General features: G+C 32.6%; 1 protein-coding gene across 1 annotated transcript; it reads left to right on the plus strand.

The window, feature by feature from the left end:
- The first annotated feature begins 352 nt into the window (after nucleotides 1–352).
- LOC110110794 lies at nucleotides 353–2971 on the plus strand. Its single transcript, XM_020842418.2, has 3 exons — nucleotides 353–931; nucleotides 1178–1278; nucleotides 2216–2971. Exons 1-3 carry the CDS (start codon nucleotides 447–449, stop codon nucleotides 2866–2868), a joined length of 1239 nt encoding a protein of 412 aa, XP_020698077.1. The 5' UTR covers nucleotides 353–446; the 3' UTR covers nucleotides 2869–2971.
- The last annotated feature ends 8632 nt before the right edge of the window (nucleotides 2972–11603 follow it).

Below are 11603 nucleotides of genomic sequence, written 5' to 3' on the forward strand. Positions count from 1 at the left end.
CTCACAACAACTAATAGAATTATTTCAACTAGAGTTTTTCACCTTTTTGTTTTCCATAAAAAAATTCTAGAGTCTATGCATGTTAAAACGTTAAACTCTATCTTTCCACCGTTGCGAATATTCTAACATGTAATTTTTATATTTTACTAAATATAATTATTATATTTTATTAAATTAAACCTTCTATTATTTTTCATAATAAGTTACTTAGGTTTAGCATAAGTTCACATATGTCTCCTTCTCTCCGTACGTCCCCACCGGCTCATTTATCTTAATATATTCCTATGGAGGAGTACTTATAAAACGGAGAAGAAGACTGATTGGTGGAGGAGATACAAACAGAGCCAAAATGAAAGCAGAGTAAGAGGAACAGAGCAAATGCTAAAGCAGGAGAAGCTTAAGAGTACGGCGCTGCGCACCTTTTCCACCTCCTCCTATCTCTTCTCATGGCCCTCACCTCCTTCCTCTCCTCCGCCGACGCCGGCCACCACCGCCGGAAACAAAAAAAGAAACAGCAACGACCTCCGCCGCCGCCACCTCCGCCGTCATCCCTCACCCTCTCATGGGATCACTTTCGAAACCTTCTAAACTGCAAGAGCACCTCCGGCCCCACCAAAGTCCACGACCCTTCCTCGGCCGCCGCCGCCGGGAAACAACAGAGGCTTGGGTTGCGGTTCGGGTCGTCGGGCTGCGCGCTGGGCGATGTGGTTCACGGCAGCGTCCGCGTGGTCCACCGGTCTGACACCGATCAGTACAACTCTTCCGGTGGCGACAGTAGGCATCGCTCCAGCTCCTACGTTGCCGGCGATACAGGCCCACAAAACCGACGACGGCGGCAGCATGCCGCAGCGCCGGCGAGGGGTGGGGTTCAGCTGATGCGGCTCTCGGGGTGCTACGAGTGCCGTGCCGTTGACGCTGAGCCGGCTTGCAGGTTTGTATATTAATTGACTAATTAGTTTAATTAATTATGCCTAATATGGGATTAGTGAAATCCTGGATTTAAGAGTTAGAATAAAGATATTACATTTTCAAAACTAATTAGATAAATATTTAAATTTAATTAAATGATTTTTTTGTCAAGATAAAATTAATATATAAAATTAGGAGTATTTGCCTTATAATTTTGATTAATTTTTAAGAGATAATTTAAATTAAATTAGTGGAATTGTAACTGAAGGAGGTGTCCACGGTCGAGGACGCTTTGCGCGTGCTCACAATGCGGGGAGGTGTTCAACAAGATAGAAAGCTTGGAGCTTCATCAAAGCCTTCGCCATGCAGGTAATGTTATAAATTTCTATTTATCTAATCTTCATGATCATAATTAGAGGTGTAAGTAAGTCAAGCTGATTTGTGGCCGACTCGAGTTTTACTCAATAAGTCTCTCGTGAGTCAAACTCGATGAGTCAATGATCTTAGCCAAACTCATGAGTCAATAAGCTTAGCTTGAGCCAGCATCTACGTGATTAAGTAACAAGTTAGTTTTGTTTAAGAAATATTAATAGAAATGAAATTAAAATATAATAGCAATTAGGAGCTTAATAGTAAAATTGTTAAAAATATTTAAAATTTATTTAAATTTTCTTATATTACGTGATTTTTTTATAACTTTTTATTTTTTTATCATTTTATTATTAATATTGGTTCGATCATAATCATGATCTCTTTTTCATAAAAATGAGCTGACTCGCAAGCTAATTAAGATTTGTGGAATTTAGCTCGAGCTCAAGCTCTAAATCTAAAGGTGACTCGAACACAATTAAAACATTTACACCCCTAATCATAGTAGATATAACTCTTTGAAAATAATATAAAAAAACTAAAATTTAGGCTTATTTAGATTAAATATTGAACTCCTCCTAAATAGATTTATCATAAAGAAAATTTTGAAGATCAATTTAGTTTAAAATAAATTTAAAAAATATTATTTTTTAGATGAATATATTATACATAAAATAAATTAAAATTTATATTCATGCATCTAAAAATAAATTTAATAATTTAAATCACAATTACTTTATTATTCAAAAAATGTCATAAAATTAATATTTATTAATTTTTTATGCCTCATCCTGTATTATCTCGAACATGCCTAATAAAAATTTCTTACATCCCTAATTATATTTATCAATTATTTTCCATCTTTTCAAAATCTTTTAAAAATTATTTATTGTGGAATAATAAATAAAACTATGCTGATTTTTATCAAACTTGCCAGTATCGGAGCTGGGTCCCGAGGACTCCGGCCGCCACATAGTGGAGATAATCTTCAAGTCCAGCTGGCAAAAGAACCACCGTACGATCTGCAAGATCGACCGAATCCTCAAAGTCCACAACACCCCGCGCACCATCGCCCGCTTCGAAGATTATCGCGCCGCTGTCAAGTCCCTCGCCACTGCGGCCGCTGCTAGCCGCCGGAATCCCCGTTGCGCTGCCGACGGCAACGAGCTTCTCCGTTTTCACTCCGTCTCAATCTCCTGCCACCTCGGCGCTGTTGGCTCCACCGCTCTCTGTTTCTCCACCGGCGGCGGAGGCGGCGGCACCTGCTGCGTTTGTGACGTCATCCGGCATGGATTCCGGAGGCCGAGCCATCCATTCGGCGTCCGTACGACGGCGAGCAGCGGCCTGGCGGATGACGACTTTGACTCCGGCTGCGGCGGCGGAAACGGTACTAGGGCCATGCTAGTTTGTCGTGTTATTGCTGGTCGTGTTTGGTTCACCGGCGATGGTGATGAAGGCGGCGGCGGCTGCGGCGGCTTAGGAGGCTACGACTCGGTGGCTGAGGAGGGCACGAATCTTGAAGAGTTATTTGTGGCCAATCCGAGAGCTATCCTTCCCTGTTTCGTAGTTATTTACAGGGTCCATGATTGACTGCTTATGTTCTTGATAAAGTTTTTCGGATCAGCGCAGTTACGCTCATCAAATATGTTTTTATTTAAATAATTGAGGTTATCGATATGAATTAGTAGTTTTTTAACTTTTTATTTAGCAATTGGTATGAAAAAAAAAAACATACATATCATAATTTTTTTTTATTTTTAACTCTAAAATTTAAATATTTATCTTTAATTATATAATATCATAGTGTTTATAATATATTAAAAAATTTATAAATTAATATTAATAACATTTTTCGATATTATTTAAAATTTATAATATAATGTGTAAATTAAAAAATTATAATATTAAGAGTTAATTTTGTTATATGATGATTGGACACTTTTTTTAATTTAAAAAAAACACTAATATCATTAATTTAGTATGGTTTACTGATACTATTTTATGATGTGACTTATTTTTGAATAGAAATATTTATTTTATGTAAAAGGTGTCTACAATACAAGAGAGTCAAAACAAATTAATTTATTAATTAATATCAATTATATGTTCTATAATAGAGTAGGGAAGCTATAGCTTCACTTGAGAGTGAAATATGGGGCCCAAGAATGTGAAGTAAGGTACAATTTGTATTTTTTAATGTTTATTAATGATGATAAAACTTGGTAAAGGTGTAAATGCTAAATATGTCGAAGTCTAAGCTTGAATTTTGCTAATTGAGTTTGAGCTCGAGCTCGAGCTTAATTTTAGAAGTTTGAGTCGATTTTGGAGCAAACTCAATTATTAAAGAGAGAGGGCTATTTTATGATCGAGCTTAATTTTAGAAGTGTCACATCACCTCTTGCTCGGTATCACAGCTCGGTACTACTGACGTGGCATATTCTTGTTAGCCTACGGACGATGTTTTGTGTCTGATCTCCACACAGAATAATTTCTCATTTAAACTTGGCTAACATTGTTGTTTTTAGGTCCCAAGCCTTAGACGAGAAAATTGGAGAATTCGTTAGGTAGTCTACAATCAACATAAAATTTATCGAGCAAAGATGACCCGTTAAAATTTGGCTCATGAGTTATTTATTAAGCCGAGATTGACTCAACTTTGTTACCATCTTTATGCATTTAATGAATTTTCTTTTATTTTGAACATTAATGGAGAAATGTGTAATGGGACCAGTACTTGCCTTGTTTCAAGCTGAAATTTATACACAACTCTCCTTGGCCTATTGGTTGAAAGCTTAGGCTTCCAACCAAGAGGTCCAAGGTTCGAGTCCATGTGTATGCATTGTGTGTATGAGTTTGCCTTAAATGGCCTAAATGTCCCAAAAAAAAAGCAGAAATTTATGTCAAGTTTTGTATTTTATGCAACTTTCATTTTACAAGCTTAGCTGAATTAATAAATCAATGATTTTTTTGCTTTTTTTTTTTCTGTTTAATGCTTCATTTGGGATAACTTTTTTTACTACTTTCTAAAACTATTTTTTAGTACAAAAATTTATGTATTAAAAAGCTAATTTAAAAAGTATTAAGAAAGCCGCCCCAAACGATGCCTAAATTTAAGGCATTAATTGAATTGAGCTGAGTGTAAATTAAAATTTTAACAAATATAAATAAAAGCTTCTATAAACTTTCTTTTATTTTCATGAATAAAAATAGATTTTTTCTTTTAATGAATATAAATAAAAATTTTATACGGGTGAGATGATTTGATCATGATAAAATATTTTATAATGACAATTTAGAAAATTACAAATGAATCCTACAAATTAAAGACATTCAACCAATCAAATAGATAATTAAAATATCACTCTCGCTATAATAATAAATTAAAATGCATCTATTTAGAAGTTTATTGTTTTGTAGCTAAAATATATATTTATTTCCAAAAGAACAATAATTTATTGATACTTTGGCTTTTTTTTTACTTACTATTTAATTAAATGGCTAACTAATATGCATATTAAATATCAAACATTTTACAGTATTAAAAAATTAAAATAAAAAAGGATTTGGAATCCTTTTTTGCATATATAAGAGCTAGACATAGATAATTTCTTACTTTATACTTCTTCGAGTATGGTGATTTTTCAATAAATTTTATGATGGACGAGGTCAATTGATTGAACTACTTTAAAGTTTTGAAGTACTTTCTAATTGGCTTTATTTCAATTAGTTTCTCATAGAGTAAGTAAGTCTTGGGAGTAGTGATCTATCTATAGTTATCTATATCTCTTTCTTTACGAACCTCTAACGTACAAGCTCGTTCTCCTATATCCTTTAGCAAATGAGTTATTTTTACCCATACTTTTCACAGCATCTGTGAGAACCACTAGCCATTCATGTTCGTAAAAAGAAGTTAATGGATGATGAAAATAGTCACAACTGTAACATGAGTCCCAATATTAGCATAACTCTCCTTTACATTTGAGTGATCCTTCACGTAGCAAAACCTTTGTTACTTGTGATTATCTCAACAATCTTTGTCAACACATTACTCAAAAAGACAAATGTCTTTCTAAGTAGAAATTAGAATTTTTTATTCACTCACTAGCTAAGAATCCTCACAACAAAACCCATTGAAATGCCATGTCTACTCTCAATCTTTGTGTAACTCTCATATTTTGTCATAGTGGGAAGAATGGAACAAAAGTAAATTGTTCGTGAACATTAACACTATTTGTCACCCCTTAACCTTCTCAATGACAATGTTGATTGCTTCAATAGAACTAACATTGGTATTCATTGTTAAAAAGAGAAGATGCAAAATGAAGTACTCATAATAAAGGGGTTTTACAAGAAAAATTTTGAAAAAAGAAAGCTTGAAAAAGAAAAAAATAAACTCCGCATCTTAGTAGAGAAAAAAAATTATTTCTTGAAAAGCATGCATTTTCCACCTCCACTTTAGCATGATATGCTTCAATATATATCACGATTGTTTAATCCCAATGAAGAAAGCTAAGTTTTTTTCAAAATTTGAATTTTATTTTAAATTATTATATTAACTGAAATGAGCACCAACATCTTTGATAGACTAAACATACCTCAAGACTTCAAGGGGTGACTCATGAGAAATAACACCCTTATTTAGGGATATTCTTCTTCTAACATGATTAATTCTCCCATAACAATGAATCCTCTTTAGCACTGGCTTAGTATGATGACAACCTATAATATCTAATTCATGGATTCTCATATGAGGTACATAAGTATTATAATATCGCATCATTCTCTAGAATATTTGTATCTAATAGAACACTTGAGTTTAAGTACCCAATTCAAGCCATCATAAAGATGCATTGCTCTATGCACTGGGATCACATCCTATCCAAGTAGTTAAGCTCTTTGGGGTTGCTTGGCCACATCTTAAAATTGATAGCCTCTATCATATTGTTCATATCCATGATCACTCTTCTTAAGTCAAAGAATTAATTTCAAACATCACTCACCCGATAAAAAGATAACGCATCTTCTCTTCACTTCCTTTTCCTAAAAGGCTTTCATTTTGTCCATTGAAGCCACTACATCACTTTAGAGGTCCAACATCTAAGCCTCAAACTTAATAACCCTTGCATTGATAGCTATTAATGGAAATTTCGTTTCCCCTTGGGAAGACCATACACCACTTGGAAATTGCAAACTATATTGCCTTTACCATTTTTGTCACCAACTTGAAGAACTTTAACATTAATCCCCTATAGCTCCATTATAGTCTACACTAATGCCCATATACATCATTCCTTCCAAAGGATATACAAGGAACATTAGGCAAATCTTGAGGTAATATTAAAAATGTAAGTAATGTTGGATGTATATATATATATATATACTCATTCAAAAAAAAAAAAGGGATTTTGACCCTTGATATACTAGCTTACTAATAATTTGTCATTCTAGCCTAAATTTCACCTATTGATTCACATGCACCTCTTCATGTTGTTTTAAACTCACTCGCTCTTCCTTTCTTTCTCTAAATATATTGCAAACTTCATTTTCTAGCCTATTTTCTTCTGTGTGATAAAGCATTGGTTTATTTTCTATTTTATTTTTATTTCTTTCTTTTGGTGTGCTTAAACAAATTTCTTCCTTTACACTTCTCATGAGTATAGTGAACTTCTCAATAAATCCTATAGTGAATGTACTCTAAAATTACTACATTACATATATTGTGATTTTCTTCTCTGTTGACCTCCTCTTGGGAATGGTGATCTCTCTCTCACACACAATATTTGACATGAACACTCTTTCTTGTAACTTTTAGATGAGTTGTTGTCGTTCACACCAGCTATCTTTGAAATATGAGCTTTAATTTGATGAATAACATGTTGTAATCACAACCCTAAAGACAAGGATATACAATGTAAAGTTATAAATAAACCTAGGGATTATAACCATTAGGGAAATATGCCAATTTGGACAATCACATAACACACTATTCAAGAATTGTTGAAAAGTGGGCAATCACGCATAGGCCTCAACATTTCAAAATAGAAATAAAATGTAATCCCTCCATTTCTATCCAAACATCAAATAAAGAAAAATGGAGGAAACATATTAATCGATGAATTAAATTAACTAGTTGTGCATATAAGAAAATTTGGACACCAAAATAATAAAAAAAAAAAATGTGATAATTGGTTCCTCAACATAATTTCAAATTATGCCTCCACGACCAAATTTACCAAGGATATTTATTGTAAAATAAGTGATAAAGAGGTAAATATGAATGAATCATGATTGCAATTCAAAATCAATGATCAAAGAAGGAATCACAATAAGAAAGATGACTGAAGAAGAGGGAATATTTGCATTGGATGCAAACATGATTAATGGTGTGGGACACCACACTAGGGCTTTAGGAGTAGCCATTCACAATGATCAAAGTGAGAGTGATTAATCGAACAAGATTATAATATAAATAAAGGAAAAAAAATCCTTTAAAATAGCAATAATACCTCCAACTTAACTTTTATAAATAAAATAATTTAATTTTAAATAAAAATAAGTATATTTTATTATCTTTTTAATTATTCTAAAAATAAACACAAAAATCAATCCCAAATAGAGCCTAAAAGAATTTTCATAACTAAAGTATCATAGCTAATTATATATCCCAAATGATCCTATTTGATACTCAAAAACCAAACTTTATGCGTTGGCAAATACTTTTTATATATAAGATGCTATACTAATCTTCTATGATTAAATAATAATTCTCTCTTAATCATTAAAGCCATAAGTCATTTAAATCCTTCCTTTTGCAAAAAGAGATTAAGAGAGAAAGATAGAGATCTCTGTCATGAATAATGTCTCTTAGTCCTAAAGAGACAAAATCCTTTATTGTTTCCCATTACTTTAGGCCTTTGGCAGTAAACTATGATAACCACAGCATAATTATGACAAGCCATGTGAACTAAGCTTTCTTGTTGAAAGGCTAAAGCCACTTGGACTTCAGTTCAATTGACCACCATGTGCATGAGCTGATATTCATCTACCAATTTGTTAAGATAGATTAGGATATCAAATTTAATCTCATATATATATATCATTGGTATAATCCTTTATTGTTTCTCGACTGCACTCCTCTAATTCATACTCGTTAGCATAATTTTCACTAGACAAATACTTCAAGATATTTTGCATATATACCTCTAAGGTTTTGTTTAGTTTACAGAAATTTAAACAATAATAACAACAACATCAAGTCTTTATCAAACTACGTGCGATCGGTTACATGAATAATTTTTCTCTATTGTACCCTATTGAGAGTTAAATTCTCATTTAAATATAATAAAAATGTCATTTCAATATCATGATTATTAAACAAATTTTACGCTGGCTGTCGATTACCAAGCGCAACCCTTTACTTTTCTCATCTAAGATTTGGGAACCAACAACAACAATATTAAAGTGAAAATAAAAAGTTTAGAAATAAAAAAGATGAGGAAATTGGAGTTTTTTTTTTCTTTTAATTTGGAGTGAATTTAATCTCAACATTTTATTTACTCATATAGGAGACCTCTTTGTTAATTGAAAGCCTAATCTCCTCCCAACCAATAAACTATAAAAGGAATCTAAGTCTAACAAAATATTATAAACTGAAATTTCAAAAAAAAAAAAAAAAGCTTTCTTACAGTATGGTGATAATGACATGAATTGCTGAATTCCAAAATTTGCATTACTGTTTCTTATGGTAGAAATAAATGGCTGCTTTGAAGCTAAATCTTTACTAGCTACATTGGATAATAGAAAGAAAAATTGAGAATTAGATTTTGTTTGGGATAGCTTTTTTGTTGCTTCTTAAAGTAGCTTTCTAATGCAAAAAATTTAATTTTTGTACTAGAAAACTGTTTTAAGAAGCAGCAAAAAAGTTGTCCCAAATGAAGCCTTAGGCTTTGTTTGGGACGGCTTTTTTATTGCTTCTTGAAACAACTTTCTAATTCAAAAACTAAATTGTTTATACTAGAAAGCTGCTTTAAAAAGCAATAAGAAAGCCGTCCCAAACGAAGCCTTAGTCTCATTACTCTCATTACTCTATGAATAATGAACATATGAACAATTGATATTAATTTTCATAGAAAATAAATTATCCCCCATTTTATATGCAACTCACATTGGTATATTATTTGGAAGCTTTCGCTACCAACCAAGAAGTCTTCAGTTCGAGTTTTACGTATGTGAAGTGTGTGAGTTTATCTTAATTGGTCTAAATGCAGTCTCCCGCCCCCCCGGGAAAAAAAAATCCCCCATTTTAAGCTCTTTTAGGCAAGTCATTCAAGTGTATATAGGATACCATAGGAATATCCATTTATTCAACCAAATTTGGTCTATTGAAGATTAAGAATTTCAAAGAATGTAGCTTTATTGGCTTTGAGAAGGGGAGTAGGCTTCTTTTCCATTCCAAAGTGGAATGTGTCTGATAAAGAAAACTTGAAATGACATGAATTGCTGAATTCCAAAATTTGCATTACTGTTTCTTATAGTAGAAATAAATGGCTGCTTTGAAGCTAAATCTTTACTAGCTACATTGGATAAGAGAAACAAAGAAAATTTGAGAATTAGATTTTGTTTGGGATAATTTTTTTGTTGCTTCTTAAAGTAGCTTTCTAATGCAAAAATTTTAATTTTTGTACTAAAAAACTGCTTTAAGAAGCAACAAAAAAGTTGTCACAAATGAAACCTTAGTCTCATTACTCTCATTACTCTATGAATAATGAACAATTGATATTAATTTTCATAGAAAATAAATTATCCCCCATTTTATATGCAGCTCACATTGGTATATTATTTGGAAGCTTTCGCTACCAACAAATTCAGTTCGAGTTTTATGCATGTGATGTATGTGAGTTTACCTTAATTGGTCTAAATGCAGTCCCCCCCGGAAAAAAAATCCCCCATTTTAAGCTCTTTTAGGCAAGTCATTCAAGTGTACATAGGATACCATTGGAATATCCATCTATTCAACAAAATTTGGTCTATTGAAGATTAAGAATTTCAAAGAATGTAGCTTTATTGGCTTTGAGAAGGGGAGTAGGCTTCTTTTCCATTCCAAAGTGGAATGTATCTGATAAAGAAAACTTGAATAAACTTAATAAAGTTGAGATATGTTGCTTAAATTATAGAGAAAGGGATAGGGTGATACCATTCTCCATTAGAAATGATATCACTCACATGAGAATTAACATGAAGGTTAAAGTTTAAGTTCATTTGAGAATAAAAATATTCTCTTAAGGAGCGATCGTTAACCAATCAAACATAAAACTTTGATGATAAATATATCCATTTACTCATTTGTTTATGTAGTATATATCTTCAATTGATATAGTCAAAAGTTTTATAAATCAATTTTAGCATATAAATACTTTGGAGGGCAGAGAGTTCACCCTATGGATTCTATAAGATTATTGTTTTTTAATTAATGTTTCAATTACTAATAAATTGTTCTAACTATGTAAGATGAATGATGTGAGATAGGATTTGTTTGAGCATCAAAGCAAACGGTTTATAAATGACCTTACGAAAAATGTTGCGAAGGGAGATCAATCTATGTCAGAAGTAGAAATACATCTAATGTGTAATTGTATGGGCACTATTATGATAATATAAAGTTTTGTCGCAAAATGAATTATGTTATAATAGGGGTGTCAATTTCGGGTCATGGGTCGGATTCAGGTCGAATCCGAAACTGACCCGGTACTATTCAAGTCAACCCGAACCCAACTGCTGTAGAAGCTTTATAACCTGGAGAAAAACAAAACACAGGGAAAATGGAAAACAGAGAAACAAGGTTTTCTAAACCTGTAAAAAACAGTAATAATACTCTTTTGAGTGTTTTCTCTCCATCGTTTGCTTACTATAACCCTTAGGACGTTCAAATACTAAAAACAGAAAAACTGGGATAGTATGCTGCTAATGGTTGTACTATAGCTTATATTTACTTAATCTGGCAGTAAACATATGAGTAGTGATAGTGATAGTGTAAAACGGATCATATGAGTATCATCTAAGCTTACGGAGTAAGTTAATTAATGTGAAACCACATCACTGATCTTTTTTGCAAACGAGTCAGTTTTTTGGACCCGAGACCCGCTTTGGGTCCGGGTCAACCCGACATGACTCGAATGATCTGGGCCAACCCAAAATTGCTAGTTTTTGGATAAGATGTGCACTCAAGAATTTAGGAACTTCTGAAACCATTTCTTGCAAGAAACTAATTTTAAATTCAACTTCCATCATTTTACAAAAGCAAAAGATGAAGAAATAAGCACACTATA

This window comes from Dendrobium catenatum, unplaced genomic scaffold (genome assembly GCF_001605985.2).
Source record: "Dendrobium catenatum unplaced genomic scaffold, ASM160598v2 original_scaffold_122705, whole genome shotgun sequence".
NCBI lineage: Eukaryota > Viridiplantae > Streptophyta > Magnoliopsida > Asparagales > Orchidaceae > Dendrobium > Dendrobium catenatum.

Coding starts and splice junctions, on each gene's coding strand:
- LOC110110794 (XM_020842418.2), top strand. CDS start 447: ATGGCCCTCACCTCCTTCCTCTCCTCCGCCGACGCCGGCCACCACCGC. Junction 932..1,177: donor GACGCTGAGCCGGCTTGCAG/GTTTGTATATTA, acceptor TTGTAACTGAAG/GAGGTGTCCACGGTCGAGGA. Junction 1,279..2,215: donor TCAAAGCCTTCGCCATGCAG/GTAATGTTATAA, acceptor CAAACTTGCCAG/TATCGGAGCTGGGTCCCGAG.